The sequence below is a fragment of the Asparagus officinalis genome, chromosome 7 (assembly GCF_001876935.1).
Source record: "Asparagus officinalis chromosome 7, Aspof.V1, whole genome shotgun sequence".
NCBI classification, from domain to species: domain Eukaryota; kingdom Viridiplantae; phylum Streptophyta; class Magnoliopsida; order Asparagales; family Asparagaceae; genus Asparagus; species Asparagus officinalis.
Window position 1 is genome coordinate 63,543,668 of NC_033800.1, and position 19,696 is coordinate 63,563,363.

At 38.6% G+C, this 19,696-nt stretch overlaps 2 protein-coding genes and 1 long non-coding RNA gene across 4 annotated transcripts; 2 read left to right on the forward strand and 1 right to left on the reverse strand.

Moving 5' to 3' along the window:
* On the reverse strand, positions 1,394-6,535 carry LOC109849517 (probable E3 ubiquitin-protein ligase RHB1A). Of its 2 annotated transcripts, none has more exons than XM_020419366.1 (5): positions 6,241-6,535; positions 4,401-4,527; positions 3,016-3,403; positions 2,260-2,369; positions 1,394-1,934 (listed from the first exon to the last, which is right to left on the reverse strand). In XM_020419366.1, the coding sequence occupies exons 2-5, from the start codon at positions 4,452-4,454 to the stop codon at positions 1,902-1,904; spliced, it is 585 nt and encodes a 194-aa protein (XP_020274955.1). In that variant the 5' UTR covers positions 4,455-4,527; positions 6,241-6,535; the 3' UTR covers positions 1,394-1,901. The 2 variants fall into 2 exon arrangements, with proteins under 2 accessions (XP_020274955.1, XP_020274954.1); XM_020419365.1 differs by having other exon boundaries at positions 4,389-4,527; positions 6,241-6,532.
* LOC109847289 (protein DETOXIFICATION 35) lies at positions 10,321-15,311 on the forward strand. Its single transcript, XM_020416527.1, has 7 exons — positions 10,321-10,979; positions 11,552-12,144; positions 12,496-12,552; positions 12,637-12,875; positions 13,043-13,161; positions 14,590-14,676; positions 14,980-15,311. Exons 1-7 carry the CDS (start codon positions 10,674-10,676, stop codon positions 15,046-15,048), a joined length of 1,470 nt encoding a protein of 489 aa, XP_020272116.1. The 5' UTR covers positions 10,321-10,673; the 3' UTR covers positions 15,049-15,311.
* On the forward strand, positions 15,928-18,887 carry LOC109847290. Its single transcript, XR_002248618.1, has 2 exons — positions 15,928-16,618; positions 16,908-18,887. It is a non-coding gene; the product is annotated as an uncharacterized LOC109847290 (long non-coding RNA).

Below are 19,696 nucleotides of genomic sequence, written 5' to 3' on the forward strand. Positions count from 1 at the left end.
GCAAGCAGGAAGAGGAGGAAAAGATCGACGAGGGTAGATTCTCCGGCCATCACGATGGAATTTTGCCCACCATCCCCGCTCCTCCTCCCTCCTCCTGAGATTAAAGAGAGCGTAGTCTGGAGTGGGTATGGATGATTGAGAAAGGGAAGAGAAAGGAGGAAGGGGGAAAAGGGTTCTTTCTGCGATCAAAAAGAGGGAGAGGTTGTGGCCCTGCGGACTGTGGGCTGGGACCCATTCCCTGAGAAGAAAGAGCCTATGAGGTCAAAATGGGGTCTCGCACGCAGCTGTTTCACCAACTTCAAGAACGAGGGAAGAATGTAGAATATGACCAAAGGCGATGTTTAATCAAAAGTGGAACTAATTTGCAAAGCATCAAAGTTTGGTGTTGAAATAACGTTATTGCAAAAAAAAAAACGTATGCTTTCCTCTTTTTTTTTTTTTAAAATAACCCGCTGAATAATATTCCATGATATGATGATGAAATTCCACCAACCTATGCAGAGTGTGAACGCTACCCACTAACCTAGGGATAAAAGACGCAACAGGATTTTGCCGCTCAATGCAGGGAACGGTACCCATTCCCATCGTCCTACTCTAATTAAATTACTAATTAAATATTACATGCAGCGATAGCATCTCTTCATAAGTCCCCATTCCCATCGTCCTTCCAATTTTGTATTTTTGCCTTTTGCATGAATCCGTAAACAAGTTCCATGCGAAGAATCATATATTTCATAGGAGTTGGCAAAAAGTTGCAACCAGCGCGTGTAGGTAGCCGTACCGCCAAAATCTTCAATCAGTGAACCCACGTATCTTTTGTTTCCGCAATAATTTTCCATCTCAGTTGGCCTCACCCTACGTAGGCTGAGGCCCAACCTAAGCAAGAGACGAGAACCACGGAGCAACCCAGACGAAAAAGCATACAGAATTTTCCTCGGAAAAGCTCTTTTGTGCAAGAGAAATATCATCGTCTTCCTCAAAGTTCAAATGTTATATAACTTCTCACTGCGCCGTAGCTAAAAAACTGAACGTGCTCCTCATCAAGTTCTCTCAAAATAAATAAATAATAAATAAAAATTAAAAAATTAAAACAAATCAAGGCAATTAAACGTTCGATCGGTATACTCATACATCTTAACACCATCCAGCTCTCATTAGGTTTTTTTTTTCCAATGTCGATTGTCAAAAAGTACACCATGCCACATGAAATTCCTTCAATTTTCCTGAACAAGAGCATCTCGCATACCGCTATTTTCCAAAGTTCTCTGACAATAACATGCAGCAGAACGTCTGAAAAATTCAACCTCCGGGTAAAGCGTGATCAATACACAAAAAATGCATCTCATAATATGGGCTTTTAGAAGCTGGCTTACTGGTTGGGAAATCCATCTCATTTATCATTCAAGCACTTATCATTACAATGATCAGAGGAATCGCAGGAACAAACTAGACGTACAAATACAGACGACACCAGAATTCCTATTAGCACTCGCACCTATGGGAAACTATAATATGCACAAAAGGCAAAAGCTAAAGCAGACAGAAAAGGAAGCTTTGCAAAAACAAACTATATAAGAAAGCAGCTGTTCACCTCGCCCGCATGCCCCAGACCGTAAGAAAGTATAAAAGAGTAGAGAGATCAGGATTTACATTATCCATTAAGAAGAAATTGCATCTAACAACATATGATTTCCTTTTCCTTCCATCTCCCCCTTTTGTTTTTAGGTAGTAAAAGAATTTCACCTGGCATCACAAGATTATCTTCCCGTTATAGTAACAAGATTCCAGCCTGAGGGTGCCTGGAAAAGGGTCGAGCATATATGGTTCTTTAATTCAGGCTTGGCATTAAACCCTGCCAGGTTAAAAAGACTATCAAGCTTTGCTTCGGCACATAAGGAGATCTACTCTCGACGGGTTTCATCAATCTCCATGATCTGCATGCACATGGAATGCCCAAGAAACTGAACCCAATACTCAAGACATAATGAACGGAGAAATAGATCAAAAAAAAAAAAAAAAGGAATTTCCCCCCTTTACTTCCTGTCATTAAGAGTAAAACAATCCTCAAGATGAGGATCATGGCAGTCTAATGAGAAAGAACTCGTATGAGAAGTTGAGCCCGTAAGCTTGCATAAGATAAGTAACAATTGTCGCTTCTTGAATTTGCGATATGTTTCTAGCTATGCAAGTTGCTTTGAGTTATTAAAAAAATAGATTCTTGAATGGAAATAGCAGCAGTCATTGCCTGACTAAACAAACCTGATCACATACGGGGCAAGTATTGCTCCTCTCCATCCATTCCAGTATACATGCAAGGTGAAAATGATGCTCACATTTTGTGGTGATGCGAGGGTTCTCTGAGTCATACTCTGCAGAATATAACTCAAAAGGGATTAAAATCTTCCTTCCAGGACAAATGAAAAAATCTTTCCTCACATAACTTTTGAGGCAAATCTATAAGAAATCTTGTAAAAGTAAGACCTTACTGATGCATATAAATCAATAAGACAGGAAAAGAGTAGTAAACTGCATCGAGATGTGTGAATTCAAGTCTCTCCTACTGTAGACTGACATTTGATTGGTTAGGGTCAGTTCTATAGAAAATATTTGGCTAGATGTCCGATCCAATGTCAAATTTTCAATATCTATTTGTCTCTTCTCTGGTTCATATTGCCACCATAAATTAATCATGAAGATCATGAAATGCAGAACAAGACAAGAGTACATCAGCAAAACTAGAAGCAACCATACCATCAATTATTCATTATCAAGAATATCTCCAATCCAGCAAAAAGAAAGAAAGAAAGAAAGAAAGAAAGAAACAGCAATACTTTTAATATTAATGCAAATACATATTAGTACCAATGCAAATAGAAACAGATGTGTGGTACTAAGTTTATACGCAAATAAGAAATGGTCATCAAACATGCTTCATCTGACGACACATTTTTACTGCTTAAGCAAATAAGAAACAAATGCGAGGTACTATGTTTATATGACGACAAAAATCAATACCTTCTAGGCAAGTGGGGCAGACATCCTCCTCATCCATAGCTGCAGATTTAGTCTCCAACTTCAAATTTTCATCTTTCGCTTTAGGAGAGTCCACCAGATAATCACTTTTAGTTTTGCAGTCAAGTACTTTCAAATCTTCATCAGGACTTGTTGTTCCACCTGCTGACAATGGATCTGCTGATTGCTTGTTGCCACAATTATCAGTATTTCCGGGAACAGTTTGTGAGCACGTGAAGGAAACATTGTAAGGCATTGGGGGAGGCGGTGCTCGATAAGTATCTGGACTTGATGTATCCACATTTGGACCAACAAGAAGTCCAGCAGGTATTGCAGTCGACATAACATGGGAGGCAGATAAAGGTTCATTCTCCTCTAACCCTCGCGGACACTGGAAAAGAGATAATAAATATCACACTTCACATGACATATTCAGATGACAATTTAAGTTGTCTATTGATATGTCACTACAAAGGAAAGGAATTTAATAAAATTGTTACTAGATTAAAAAACTGTGACATCCACAAATCGACACCAATGATGGAACTGAATTTTCGTCACTTTTGTTTAAAAAAAAGGAGGCATTACAGTTAATGTTAAAGAATGTTCAAAAATTATTGTGCTGATAATCCTTAAACGGACATCCCTGTGCACGAAGCTCCCGTTATGCATGGGTCCAGGAAGGGGCCAGACCACTTTGGGTCTATAGTACACAACTTTGCATTTTCTTACAAGAGGCTGTTTCCATAATTTATTGTACTAATCCTTCCATTCTTTTATTTACTTTCAAGGTTGTGGTCCCTCTTCTCACCCAAAAAAGAAAAAGGAAGTAAGATATCAGTTGACCCAAAAACTTGGTCTGACATGTTATCAGCTAACAGTGTTAACCAAACAACAATGAAACTTAAACTCTCCTCATCAACCGGGCATTTGGATCCATGTGAAAGAGGCTCTGACGTAAAAACGGGACTTGCTTGGTAAGGCAGAAAATTTTGGTTAAATTGTAAATGATGATTGGACCAAGGACCTCTTGAAATATAATAATCAGGTACCATCTTAGATGAGCATTTCATAGAAAGCTATTAAATTAGCTACTTCCAAAAAAAATTTCAGCTTCCTGATAAAGTAACTAGCTAACATGATTTGTAAATGCACACAGGATAGCTGGGAAGGGAAGAAAAAAAAGAAAATAAAAATCTGATTCATAAATCTGACTTACAAGTGTGCCGGAATCATGACTCCTAAAATGGTATCAGGTCTAACTGTAAATATTTCATGTATACTCTTCTCACATTTCGGCCATGTGAAAAGGCCTCATGCGTAGGCACGACTTGCATGGTAATGCAGAATAAGTGGAGCAAAGAGAAAGTACGCACATAAAAGTATACCGGCGATCTATCTGATTCAGCTCTTCTTGATGCACAGCAACAGCAACCACCCATTATCTACTTATTTGATTACCTATTTCAAGATTGTTGTTCAACAGAAGGAGAAAAGATGCTGGGGCCACACCCCCTGTTATTTGACACAAGAAACATATGAAGTAATTGAGTTTGGTATGCAGAATTGATTACAAATTTTAAATGCAAATGAAAAACTTCATAGTAAAATCTTGAAGCAGCAATGTCATGTATAGCTAAAAATATTAACAAGAATATGAAACAACAAACGGAAGAAGATTTCATAATGAATTAATAACAGCTGCATATTTATCAGTGTAAAGAACATAATAGTTTCTAGGCATCAATTCTTCATTTTCTTTATTTTCTTTCTTTCTTCCTATCTTCTAGAATCACTCTCTTTACGCACCACCTTTTTCAATCTTCATGCTCTTCCGGAAGCACCTTTGTTGAAGATGGACCAACAAAGAACTGAAGGTCAACAATAGAGGGATTAGGTCCAGCTTCATGACCAGAAAACCTACATGTCTTCTTCCTCTATATTATTTTTAGACCCTCTATATAACATCCTGCCTGATGGCACACACCAAAGATTCAATTTCTCGCGTAAATGTTCCCTTCTAGCACCGCCGTTTTAGCTCTTGACTGCCCTTTTAAAGCACCTCACTCCCATTACGGCTGCGGTGCAATTTTACGTCGAGGAGACCTATCTATCATTTTCATCATGTAATTTAGAACCCATAAACTTAGTAGTGTTCTTGTAACTAGAGCATCCTGAAGAGTTTATTTCTCCTCACAAGCAAGTACACAGCTCAAAGTTACCTCAAAGAGAGTACACAGCTAAGAAATGGTTCCTTTTATTAAAGTGAAGGTTATTTTTGAGATTCAATCATCCATCAACTATTTGATAAAGCCAAGTAAATCATTCACATTAGAAGTGATGTAAAACGATACCACAGACGTACAAAGATGTTTAGCAGTCACATGGTTCAGAAATCGGGAATGGATTTCACATTGTCAGCCAAATTGCATGCAACACTTGAGAAATTGCAGATATTCAAAAACCTTAGCTAGCCCTTGTAAGTTTATAATCCTCAGGTTCAAATGGTGCGCCAAAATTTAACATCAACTTAGAAAGACAGCATGCAAAAGAGAGGTATGAAATTCGGTAACAGGGTTTCAACTCAACATAGTCTACTTCACACACAACCATCATCGAAGTATCATCTCCAGTAACATGTACCACAATTTATCTTCTTTAATCAGCAAATTCTTAATAGAGCAGAGTGTTTTAGATTCATTTACTGATATCAGCCATCAATTGTCTCTTGATAAAGTTTTGTTATTAATCCATCATCAATCATGATAGCGGACAGTTCAGTGAGTTTTCACCGGACAAGAGGCTTTCCTTCCCCCCCATACTACAATCAATTAGGCAAGAGGAAGTAGAAGAGCATGGACTCTATAGAGCAATTAGGCATAAAAATAAAAGAGCTCATCGCTAATTTTTAGTTAAACATCAAGATCTCCAAGCCACCTGTTCCTTTTTAGTTTATTGAGTATTTGCATATTCAACCAATCTAATTCCGGTGGCAATCTTGAGTGATAAATTAAAATTAAATGAACCAAAAAAAAAAGCATGTGAAAAGATGAATCAGAGAAAGAGAACTCATCATCAATCAGAGAGCTAAACAACATAATTATTTGAAGTTACATAACCGAAGATCAAATTGTAGAGTAAACCCTAATTAAGAATTCATAAGATGGAAAACCATTAGTGCTTAATAACAATTCAGCAGACTGATTGGATCACACGATAATTGCTTACAACACAGAAAGAGAAAGGATGACCGAATCCTGATCAAAATATCGGGACCCTGATTCGTTTGGGGGCCGTCGTCGTCGGAGAAGCGAGAGGCTTCGGGGGCCTTTCCCTCTTCTCCGTCTCCATCATCATCCCTCGTTTAAGACTTTAGTGAGAGAGAGAGAGAGAGAGAGAGAGAGAATGGGGACTGATGAGGCTATTATATTAATATATTGATATTTTAATCTATAAAAGGGAAATAGGAGAGACGAGGATACCCAACTACCGAAAGGGTAATAAAATGGGAGGAAGAAAAAAGGAAGGGGGAAACAAAGATTCCGGTCACTTTTATAGTCAGAAATGAGGAGAGAGAGCGTGTGTGAGAGAGTCAAGAAAGGGTGAGAGGAAGAGAAAATATATGTGAGGATTAAAATAAAAAACTAAAAAGATGGCCCAAAATTTCACCCCGCAATCAGGAGATGGCGTCATCAACTTATGAGTAAAATCCAAAAATACCCCTGTCAAAGTGGTACCCAGTGGAGTATGGGGTTTGGCGTGCTGAGCTGTCACGAACGCACGCTGACTGAGGCACCTGGCTCGGGGAGGCGAGCTCGCGGTCCACTGAACCTGCGGACCACGTTTAAGGTTAGCGTAGCGGCTTTTCATCGTCACCTTCTGGTGGGCTCTTGTTTCAAGCATGGACGTCAGCTTGACAGCTGAGTTTGTCTTCGGCGGCCGCAACTAAATTTTCTAATCCGAATGTGGGCTGTATGCTTTTAGCCCAAGAGCATCCGAATGTGGCCTGCATGATTTAAGTTTTGTGTGGTAATGATGTAAGACTAGCCCTGGTCCAAGAACTTCTCGTAAAGGCGAATCAATTACAAAAAAAATCTAAAAGTCGTCTGTTGTGTGCAAACGGGCCCGACGTAAACTGGGCTCTTTGGGTTTTCCCTCTCTCGTGCCGGGCCTTGCGCTCTATCGCTATCCCATCAATTGCAGACGCTTTCACACAAGCTGAGGAAGATGCCAAAATTGACAAAAACTGACGGTTATATCGTTTGCAGGTCAGTAGGGTGATTCATTTTTATTTACGTTCGTTAAATTCGAGGGGCCCATTGGGCCGAGGTTGAAACGTGGCAAGCTACAGCACCGCTCGGACAACCAAACCCACGGACCGTCGCCATGCGTGGTTCATGAGTTGCAACGTGATGCCAGCGGCTCGAGCGTACAAGATAACAACTATTTGTCATCATTCACGATCTTCATTGAAGCGCGGTGGGCTTAATTAAAGTCATGGATGAGAGCAAAACAAGTATCCTTTTGGGATAAATTCGTCCAAAAATGGGGTTCAAGATGTTTTTCATCGTCGCATAATCTGATTAATCTCCCTACCCATCTCATATTAGTCATTCTGTTATCGTGATGCATGATTCAATTTCAACAGAAAGTAACAAGTCTCCCTATTGGCTATTGGTGGTTACACCACCACAAAGAGAAGAATTTTAGTTTGACTTGCTCTATATCTTCATCTTAACTAATTCATTTTGCTTTTCTTCTCTTTTAATCTCCTAGATTCTTTCTCTGTGCCTCTTTTTTTTTTAGCAAATTGAAATAGATATGGCACTGTTACCATAAATTTGTATTTAAAGACCAATGACGGAGCTAAAGGGGACAGTCTAGCTTTTGCTAACATTAGTCATTACCCTATATATCGGGCTTTTCATATTAGGGCCCGTTTGTTTGCACAGAAGTAACTGTGAAATAGCAGAAGTAGAGGAAGTAGAGTCTACTTCTGTTACTTCCAGGCAAAAAAGTATGTTTGTTTCTCTTAAAAATCTACTTCCGCTACTTCCTTAAATGATGACATGGCGTCTATGTGGCATCTACATTTCCTTAATATTTTTCCGTCCCAAAATGCACTGAAATAGGCAGAAGTTGATATAGAGTGGGGTCCACCATGAAAAAAAGATCCTCAAATATATAATTAGGGAGTGATAAGATTATTTTTATAACCAACTAGAATTCTCCGTGCAAACAAATAGTTACTTCCGCCGCATCAGTGCCCCCCCCCACCCACGTCATCATGTGATATTTGTGTTCTCTTCGAAGGTATAGTTATCTGATGGCTTTCTTTTTTTTAATAAATTCAACAGATATTTAATGTGCTTGTTGCAATTATGCTGCGCATCTCATTATCCTCGTACTGCATTATTTATCTGATGATTTGCTTTCATTCATTTTCTTGTTATTGCACGAAATAGCAGGCATAAGAAACTGAAATCCTCGTACTTGACTAGTGCCATAGTTTATTATGTTTCTTTCTTGTTTGCTGCAGATGCTCCCTTGCTATCCTCAGTGTTTCGTGTCATACTCCTTGATCCAAAAATGTAAGATTACCTTTATTATATATCAAGCAAATCAACTATGAATATTGGTCTCTTCAATTGATGGCAACAACAACTCTATTTCCATTACAATGACAATCCAAACAAGAATAAAGTGGAAGCAACATGTATTAATTACTTCCTAGTAATAATTCCAAATATCATCCAAACAAAAAAAAGTAAAGGAAAAAGTTCTACTTCCATTACTTCTAAAATATATGAAACAAACAAAAAAAATGCTATTTCCGCTACTTCCTACTTCATAGTTTTAGAAATTACTTTCATAATTTACTTCTTACCTCTAGTACTTCCATTATCCAAACGGGCCCTTAGTCCCCCAACTTTTTCATATTTGAAACTAATTCCTAACATTTTACATTTAACAATTACTTCCCCGATCTTTCATTTTTAAAATAATCGCCATATATTTCATATTTGAAACTAGTTCTCCAAATATGGGATATTTGAAACTAGTCCAATAAAACTTTCATACAGAAATAGTCCCCATATCTTTCATGTATATTTTGAATTGGACCTCCCAAGTGTTCCAAAAACTATTCTCCAAATCATCCTCAGCATTTGAAAGTAGGCACGCCCGCCCGGAGCCCCCCCCCCCGCTCACGCCCCACCGCCTCACCCCGCCCAACCGTTTCCACTCAATAAATAAATAATAATAATAATCTTTCATATTTGAAAATAGAATCCAAGATCTTCACATTTTTGAGACTAGTCCCCTAAATCTTTGGGGTGCTTTGGTATTAGTCTATTTGATACATTTTTACAATCAAAATTGTTAACCACAGTTCGGAAGGGATGTAAATGAGGAACAAACAATTACCAAATTATAAAATCAAAGAAACTACTGGGTATATCTACAATAAGAGAACTCTTTCAAGGGTTTTTCTGTAACAACAAAACTACATTGATGGTAATTAAGCTCAAATTCGCCACGGTACAGGGGGTCTATATCCTCAATTAATCCCTTTTCCTAAATTAGATACGGTTTGGATATATGTATCTTCTTGAGTTTTTCTAAGTGTGAACACATGATTTTATCAGCATTATTCCTTGGTAAAACTGAAATATTTGGTAAAAGTGAATGCTGCTGGGGTTTTGGATGCGTGACCTACGTATTCGCAGCAGTAGTCGGGTTACAATTATCGAAGCTTTCAAGTGACCAAGGGGCTCGAAGCCAACCATCATTCCATCATCGGCAGCCACCACGTGCCAACCCCCAATTCTACATGGAGATCGGCTTTATTTTTTTTTTTTCAGTACGGATGGCGGCTGGGGAAATTATCTAATGGCACTCTCTTCACCTTCATCGCAAGCATGATGATTCATCACCGACATTGATGTGTCTCTTTCGTCTCCAAGTCCTGTCTCACGCCAAGCCCAAGCCCAAATAAAAAGGAAAATGATAGGGGCACACCCCAAATCACATTCTAAACCATACCCCCTATCTCATATGCTACAGTACACCGGGCCTCACATGAGATTTTAAAATTTTAAAATCCCATGTGAGGCCTGATATACTGTAACATATGATAGAGAAGGTGTGGTTTGGAATGTGGTTGGGGGTGTGTCCCTAGTACCACCCCGAATAAAAAGGTTCAAATTTTCGCGTGACCCGTTATCATTAATAAAAAAAAGAAAGAGTCACGTGACGGATGGAGGGTCGGGCAGCCTCCTCCTATAAAAACGAGACCTCGCACTCTAGACTATTTCGCTCGGCTCTCTATTAATTAAATCTCCAAATTCCCAAATGATACCTATTTCCTCTTCTTCTTCTTCACTTCAGTTCATTTTGGATGAAGGAGATAGAATTATTAGATATTAAAAGCCGTCAGCGAGAAGAGAGGGAGAGCAACCGTAATTTTAGTCCCCTCCCCGCCCTCAGCTCTCCATCGTCCGTACCAAATTAGGAATTTTTTTTTAAAAAAAAAAGTTGAACAGAAAGTATATATAATTTAATAGAAAACCCACGACAATGGAGACGCCGTTTCTCGACAAACCTCGCAACGGAGGACCCGCAACAATGCCGGCCGAGGAAGACTCGTCGCAGCGGTCGCGATGGAGGCCGGAGACCTCGAGGCCGATCCCATCGCCGGCGGCGCCGCAGGAGGAGGAGGGGGGCGCAAGGGTTCGGTGAGCGTGAAGGATGAGGCTGTGGTCAAATCGGCGGGCGACGCTTGGTCCATGTTCCTGATGGAATCCAAGAAGCTTTGGGCCATCGCGGTGCCCATTGGATTCAACGTCCTCTGCCTCTACGGCCTCAATTCCTCGACCCAGATCTTTGTGGGGCATCTCGGAAACCTCGAGCTCTCCGCCGTCGCCATCGGGCTCTCCGTCATCAGCAACTTGTCTTTTGGATTCCTCGTAAGCAATCCCATCCCGGCCCGATCGAATTCTTTTTATTTTCTTAATTGGCATTAAAACACTCCTCCGCTAGATATTTTTCTATATATTTTTTTTCCTTTTTTTTCCTTTTTCTTTCCCCCGAGTAATAAATGTCGTCATGCGTGGGAAGTAGGTAGGTTGGTTGGTCTTGGAAATGGCCATGTGGACGTGGAACTAGGTTCCGTCGTGCATTCTTTTGGCTTTCGTTTGGCGTGCTCTCCAAAAATTAATTCAATGCTTCGGGTGCTGCTACCGTTGCTGCTTCATATACCCTGCATTGTTTTATATTTTTAAAAATATATATATATAAATAATCTTAAACTTCAGGTTGAAATTACTTCCCCTGAGAAAAACCCTTCAAGTTTAAATAGTATGTTTTGGTTTGTTTATTTATTTATTTTTTCTAAATTCATGTTCGATAGTTTCAGATTAAAATTTTTAAGCTAAAGGAATTTTGGTAAGTCCACAAAATTTACGCCGCTTATGGATGCTTGATTCCAGACGGAGTACATGATCGTAGGACTAATCTTTTCTTCTTTACAATTGACAAGCTCGGCATGGGGAGTGCGCTAGAGACGCTATGTGGGCAAGCGTTTGGTGCAGGACAAGTCGCGATGCTTGGCGTCTACATGCAGCGTTCCTGGATCATCCTCCTCGCTTCCGCACTCCTCATGTGCCCGCTCTATTTATTCGCGACACCCATTCTAAAACTCCTTGGCCAAGATGATAACATTGCCAAAGCCGCTGGCAGTTTCACGGTGCAGATCATTCCCCAGATGTTCGCCCTCGCCATAAATTTCCCGAGCCAGAAGTTCCTTCAGGCCCAGAGCAAAGTCTCGTTCCTCGCCTGGATTGGTGGGGCCGGCCTTTTGTTCCATGTATTTTTGCTATGGCTGTTCATCTATGCCTATAACATCTCAATGTGGGGAGTGGCTCTGGCTCAGGTTGTGTATGTCATGGGGTGGTGCAAGGAAGGGTGGACTGGCTTCTCTTGGGACGCTTTTAAGGACATCTGGGCTTTTGTTAGATTGTCTTTTGCTTCTGCTGTCATGCTTTGTCTCGAGGTTTGGTACATGATGGTTCTAGTTGTACTCGCCGGCCACCTCAAGAATGCAGAAATTGCAGTTGGTTCCATTTCCATTTGGTGAGCTGATGCGTTCTTCTACCATCTTTTGCTAGGGAAACTAAATTGCATCTTTAATTTTTGATGTTGTGTCAATATTATTTATCTGAGGTATCTGGGAGTTCTTAAGCTGAAAAAATTAATTGGCAAAACAAACGAGGGTTGTAATTCAAATTTTAACAATTTCAGAGCTCTAATCAGGATTCAGACTTCACTCTAGTGAGTTTATGATCCTTGGGATTCCTAGAACCAGATAATCACTACTTCCCAAGTACCTAGACTTCATACTCTGTGTTGTTAGTTGCCAGTACCCAATAGCTCCCCCTGAAGCCTTCTGATTACTTGCTAAGACTTGTTTCTCTTCTTTTTCAGCATGAACATAAATGGATGGGAGGGCATGATCTTCATTGGGATCAATGCTGCTATAAGGTAAGAGCTCCCAACATTATCACTTTATTTATAATGGAATCATAGGTTTGCAGCTACCAATCTATGTTGTTCTTCTGTCACCAGTGTTCGAGTTTCAAATGAGCTTGGAGCAGATAGACCGAGAGCCACCATGTATGCTGTAATTGTTGTGATTTCCACTTCACTTGCAATTGGTCTCTTTAGCATGGTCGGAATATTAGCATTGAGAGATTATTTCCCTGTCATCTTCACAAGCGACAAAAATTTGCAGCGAGCAGTTTCTAATATAGCTGGTCTTCTTGGCGTGACCATGGTGCTTAATAGCATCCAGCCAGTGATTTCAGGTCCAGAGATTTCTGTTTTTTCAGTTGACATGCAGTGTAATTCATCATTGACTGTCTTAATCTCGATACTTGGAAAAGGATGATCTATGAGCTGATCATAGATTATATTTTGCTAAGAATAGCAGTTCTGAAATGAGTTTTCTTTCAATTTTTTATTTTTGAGGCAGGAGTTGCAATTGGGGGTGGATGGCAGGGAATGGTGGCTTACATTAACTTGGGATGCTACTATGTATTTGGTCTTCCTCTAGGATTTCTTTTCGGATATGTATTCCACTGGGGAGTTGAGGTAATTGTTGACTTTTAGTAATTAGTATTTCAATAGCAGTTTTTTTTCAGTGGAACTGTGGGTATAGCATTTTTGGAAGAAACGTTGCGCTGTTTCCTTTCCTATTAGCTTTGGAACATGCTACTAGAGTACTGGCTTCGGTTAATCAATTTGAATTTCGCAGTAAGAAACTATTGTCAGGGTCTTGAACCATAAATGGGACTATGCTTTTGGAAAAAGAAAAGAGAAACTATACTCATCCCTCACATTATAACTAAAGAGAATTGATTCATGGCAAGAATATTAATAATATTGTTAAATTTCATAGATATATCTATTTTCTTGTCACTTTCGTCCTAGCAAAATTTTTGACTATCAAAAAACTTTTAAAGGATAAGCTTAAAAAAATTAAGCTTTAAAAAGTGATTGAAAAATCGATTTTCAAATGGTAATTATTTTTTTAAAGCAAATAAAGGAGTTATTGAAGAGGAAGTATTCAGTCTGAAGACGGATGAAGGGAATTAGGCTTTACAACACCCAAAAATATGTAGATGAAGGGTAATTAATAGGGGTGCTAAACCGTATCCGTATCCGATGAAATATCCGTAACCGTATCCGTTAGGATACGAATATGGTTACTCAAATCTATAACCGATAGGATATGGTTATGAATATGGTTTTATAGTGAAATATCTGTGTACGTATCCGAAATATCCGAATACATATTAGTCATACTCTTACGATAGTTTTGATTCTTAGATTATGGATTTGTGGTTAATTTTGATGATCAAGATGTCTAATCTTAACTTTTTAGTTATAATGGACATATTAACGAACTCTTTTGTATCACATGAACTATGTTTTTCTCAATACTATCTAGTTTTCTCATATTTGTTTTGTATCCGCATGCATATCCAGTTATATATCCGCATGAATATCCGTAACCGTATCCGATTTTAGCGGATATGGTTATAAATTTTTCTTACCGAGGTATATCCGTATCCGTATCCGAGATGGGTAAGCGGATATGGATATGGTAAGCATCATATCCGAGCCGTATCCGGACCGAATGCACCCCTAGTAATTAAGCGTCAGAATGGCCAAAATCATGCATGCTTTTCAAGGAAGCATCTAAGAATTTGCTTTATTTCTTTTATAACGGGGAATGTATGAAGTAATCTTTTTTTTACTTGGCTCTAGCACTTCTTCTTTTGGCTTTTCAATTCCTATAATGTAAAATTGTGCGAACTTGTCTTAATGAAGTAGCTACTCATGATATTATGTGCACTCAGGACCCTTCTTGTGTAAATAGTTCAAAATTAGGTGCTTTTATTACTCAAGTTATTTTCTCTTTTGTAAGATATTGCCATTCAAGAAATTCTTTCTTTAGTTACTTGTCCTTGAATTCTCGTATCAGCTTTTCATGATAAATGGATATTGTGATATCAGGGAATTTGGGCGGGCATGCTCTGCGGGACTGCACTTCAAACGTTAATTCTATTAGTCATAGTTTGGAGAACTAATTGGAAGGAGGAGGTAAATCTGCTATCGTTCTCTCACCTTCTTTATTTTTAAGAAATTATGAGTTATGGAAACATGCAACTCCACAAATATCCTTGACTTCAAAAATCAATAATCATTGCAACTTCAGGATTCTTCCTCTGATACATAGGTTAAGATCTAGTGAAAAATTATATAAGAAGATGGATACTCTAAAAACTCATAATTGACTATGATCACATAAAAGATTTTATTGATCAAGTAGCTCTCAACACTTAAAATCTCTGTGAAAGTAAACTAACAGACTTCACTAACTTCAATATGCATGTTTAATTGCAGGCTGCACAAGCTTCAGAGCGTGTGCGGTTGTGGGGTGGTCAAGAGGAAAGCGAAAAATTGCAAACTTGATCTTATTTATTTATGTTTAGATTCAGTTTATGTTTAGATTTAAATGAGCTTATTAGATTCGTAAATTTAGGCCCAAATAGCTAGGCAACCTTCAGATTTTTCTTACACTATAAAATGGCTGTAACATAATCTCACATGATTGTGATCATGACATCATGTTTAGTTTCGTGTTATAATAGTTTGAGGGATCGCTGAAAATTTGAGGTCTTGATGGATGAGGTGCAAGTCCAGCTTTTAATTTTGTAACCCTAAATGGTGACTCATTTATCTCTCTCCCTTCGTTCAGTCAAAATTGGTATCCGCTCCCCTCTTCCAAGAGACCATGTCTAGAAAAGGTATGTATAAATGTTATATGGTGTTGAGTTTGTGCACACGCTAAAATAACACGCCATACTTGTCGATCCAAACTGCCCATGAAAAGTTACAGGTACAATTACATGCATCGATCTTTCTGGTTCACAACTTGATTCTGAACTCAGTTTTGATATTTGATACATCTTCATTTTTGTATGATGTTTCTTTCTGTTAGATTGTTCGACTAATTTCAACTGGAAGTTGAATAATGTAGTTTACTACTTTGTGGAGAAACTTGTGGGTGGGTGAAGGAAGAGGTGCACTGTTCTACAATATGCTTGCAATCTCTAATGTGAGGTTAGGCAGATAGAAAGTGTGAACAATATCCTGTATAAATGCATGTATCCTTTACAATATAATTTTTTGTTTTTTTGCAAATATCTTTTAATACAGAAATACTGTTAGTCAAGTGACGATTCTTGGATCATTATTTAGGGGACAAGTGTTCATTTATTTGGTAGATTATTAACGATCATTAATCATGGCCAACTGGAAAAGGTGATTCCATACCAAGAGTATCATTCTTCAAGGCTCAATCTCATCTCCTCCAAGCATCCTCAGCATCCTCCGTCAGCTCCAAATGCTAGGATTCTGCTCCGACCTCAACCCCTTCATCGAAGAATCCAACAAGAAATCACAAAGTTCTCTCTTTGACAGGATCATCTCTGCATTCTTGGAAGAAACCCATCAGAATCAAGAAATCCTTTCCATCCAACTAAGCTCACGAATGACAAGAGCGTGGACCTTTTTTTAGCTAAATCAGGGAGTTGCTGAAAATGGTGGGTGCGACTCCATCACCGCAAATCAGCTATGGGGTTCAGTGGCCAAGAAAACTGGGTGCAATTTGAGAGACGGGTTGCTGGTGGAATTAGTCTATTTGAAGTATCTTGATGAGTTCAACAGGCTTTTATACGGCACATCTTTTAATAGCAAAAAATAGGAGACCAAGATTTCATCTCTTCTTGATGATGATGATGATGTTATCTTGGATTATGTTGAGGCTGAGCAAGAAATTTCGCGGGTGAAGAAGGGGCAGAGGAAGAGGGAGCACAGGAAGAGGGAGCACTCTCTAGTGGGGATGTTAGATTGGTTGTTATCGGCAGCAAGGAGACCTTGGGATCCTTCAACTGGAAACATAGAATAGGATTCTGCATCCCATTTGATGTTTTCCGAACCGCTCATGGCTCGAGAAGCAATGTTTCATAAGATAAAACCAGTATGCCTCTTTAGCCTTTTACTTTTTCTATATTCTTTTGTTTGGCTCAATGGTACAGATGTTAACTGGTCTAATTCATGTGCAAGAAATTGCTAATGGTAACATATATACAGATATAAGCTTGAATCAACTATCTCGATTTTTGTCTTGCCAAACTATTGACGACTTAAACATCATTATATTTAAACATCAGATTACAAAGCTAATAGGGATTATTTAACCTGGGTCCATTTCCATCATTGATGTGTAACGTGATTATTGATTATCTATCTTCTCTTGTCCTATGTAGATGCTACTCGGCGTACTCGCCATACACATGGGGAACTTGAACTTGAACGGCTTAACACTTCTGTCAAATGGGTTCTTGAACTTGGCGTGGTCTGCTAGAGTTAGAAAATTTGAAATTTTTTCTGTTTTTGCAAATTAAAGAGTCAAACATATAACCAGCAAACATATTGTTATTGGAAGTCATGTTCGATGAGTTATTTACTGTGTATTACCGATCTGTTGTTGGTCAAGCAAGGTTAAAGGATCATTCTAGGTCCACCTCGTTTATATTTGACATGGCCTGCTAGCACAACCTTATAGTATCACATAATCATATCTATGCATGGTACGTAGATTACCTAAAAAACAATCTTGTTTTATCAGTTATTTTGTCAAGTCTCAAGTCTATATATCTTTTTGATTTACAAGAATGTTGTACTTTTCATGTATATAGAATCTGTCAGTCATCAATTTGAGATACATTTGAAATGCTATTTTGATCCAATTTTCATATACTCACTCCAGTCGGAACTTGTTAGACTAGCAAATATTTTTAGCAATTCAATTAAAGCATGAAGTTGTTTCCACTACGTATTGTTCTTTTGCTACCTAGGATATGATAAGGTGAAAATGTTTGCATGTACCTGAATTTCCCAATTTTTGCTTCACGTTTGTAGATGTGACATAAATATGAGTCATATGCAGATACAATAAGATGATAAATCACCACTACTTAATTCTCATAAGTCATAAATTTTTTTCTTTTCTTTTCTTTTCTTTTTGTTTGTCTTTTCAGCTTTGGATATGGTTGCAGCTGATAAAATCAGGATTGATTTGTTCATGAAAAACAAAGTGAAACATACCACATCTATGGTATTCATGATTATTAATTCACTGCTTTCTTTATCCTAATTTCACAATGCATCATGATTTAATTTCAGTTTTGAAACCAACAATTATACTGAATCTGTCCTAGTGCCAACATTGTATGAAACTGGTGTTTCAGAACGTTATTTGAATAAATTTATATCTGTAGTAATGTAATCAAGCAAAAGCATTTCTGCTTAATAGATTGCAGATCGGCATGAGAATCCTTGACAAGTGGCAGAGAAGTTACATTTCATCCGAGGATATATTAGATGTTGTCCGAACACCACCCAAAAGCAAAACTTATGTGATCCAAGTGGGCAAATCCTTTCAAGCTCAAGTGCCAGATTGGAATCCAAGAGCTTACGGAAGTTCTAACAATCGAGATGAATTAAAACAGTTAGGCATACAGATCTGGCCTACTGCACAGAAGAAGGCTGACAGATACGCTGATTGAGAGGGATCCAATAGGCAAAGACAGACTAGACGCCACCTGCGGGTGTCCCCGTCTCCAGGTTCTGTTGAATGTGTCACAGACTTCATGTGCAGGAGAAAAGAAAATGACTGAAACTTGAACTGGGTCCAGCTTTCAGAGGTTGCGATTTGATGAAATGGGTGAAGAAGTTGCACGAGGATGGACCGAGGAAGGGGAGAAGTTTGAGGACTTGTATATTGCTTGAAGGCGCGGCACTCTCGAAAGGAGTCGTGGGGTGAGCTTAAGTCAGGCCTTGTTTAATGTGCTTCTTCTCAGGCGCAGGAGCGAACAGAAGCGGGAGACGCTGGAAAAAGTCAGCAGTGAGTTATGGGAGAGAAAGATCCACTGTCTGTTCTAGTTTTTGCAGCTAGCTTTGGGACTGAGAGATACTTACTCCAGTGTCTTCTTAACTCAAGACTTTTTTTTGGTTACAGTAGGTACAACTGAAGGATACAAAATCCATTACTAAAGAAATTGGTGTTGTTTCTTGTAACTTGCATAGTTATGCCGGATTCAGCAAGATTCCATACGTGAAAATTATGCTCACCTATACATTATCCTCGTATTTGTACTGTATTGGAGAAATTTTTCTAGTACAGTTTTTTTTTTTCGTCACTAACAATTTGTGGATGAATTAGTTGGTCCTTCTTGCAAGTTTAACTTACGATTTTTAAAGAAAAAGGTCATTGTAAAACGAGTAATTAACATGTGATTTGAGAAAATGAGGTGAAAGTTAACGGCTGATCGTTTGTTGAAGACGACCCGGTGAAAGTTTACTTGATTCTGTTTGGACCAATGGAATAGTGGCACTTCCTCTTTTGTTAAGGCTTTAGATTTGTATTCATATGGAGATTTTAACATAAAATATTTACGATGTCATTGAAGGACCATATATGACTTTGTCGAGTGAAAAACAATAGAGATGAACTCAATTTGCATGCTATATGACAACATCTAATGAATTTAGGTTCGTCGAGTGAAAAACAATAGAGATGAATTCAATTTGCATTATATGACCACATTTGATGAATTTAGGTGAATGCTTTTTGTTAAGGTGTATATTATGGAGATATTATTGACATATTAGGAGATATAATTGGATATGATTTTATCTCATATTGTGAACAGGGGTGTTTATGTGGGGGCCACACCTCTACGTGTGCATGAGGAGCTTTGCCCAATTCCAGCGGGTAAAAGCCAAGGCCCATTTATTAGGCTTATAACCGCATCAATCTCCTATATAAGCCTAATGTCCCTAGGGTTTTCGGCTGTGTGGGAAATCAAAACGCAAGGGAACAGCGGCTTGGTGAAAAGCTGCTGGGAAAAATCGCAAAAGTCAGAGAGGGATTTTGTTTTCTTTTGGCGGCTGAGCAGAGGGAATTGTTGGTGTTTGTTGAGAGAAAAAGAGAGATTTTGAGGAGAGAAAAAGAGGGATTTACAAAAGAGAGGTTAATTTCTTTTGGGTAAAA

Excerpts from the sequence above, each read along its gene's own strand:
- LOC109847289 (XM_020416527.1), top strand. The coding sequence starts at position 10,674 with ATGGAGGCCGGAGACCTCGAGGCCGATCCCATCGCCGGCGGCGCCGCA. Across the intron at positions 12,145-12,495 it reads GTTGGTTCCATTTCCATTTG|CATGAACATAAATGGATGGG; the intron begins GTGAGCTGATGC and ends CTTCTTTTTCAG. Across the intron at positions 13,162-14,589 it reads TATTCCACTGGGGAGTTGAG|GGAATTTGGGCGGGCATGCT; the intron begins GTAATTGTTGAC and ends TTGTGATATCAG.
- LOC109849517 (XM_020419365.1), bottom strand. The coding sequence starts at position 4,454 with ATGGGTGGTTGCTGTTGCTGTGCATCAAGAAGAGCTGAATCAGATAGA. Across the intron at positions 3,404-4,388 it reads GATCGCCGGTATACTTTTAT|TGTCCGCGAGGGTTAGAGGA; the intron begins GTGCGTACTTTC and ends TCTCTTTTCCAG. Across the intron at positions 1,935-2,259 it reads CTTGCCCCGTATGTGATCAG|ATCATGGAGATTGATGAAAC; the intron begins GTTTGTTTAGTC and ends ATGTGCATGCAG.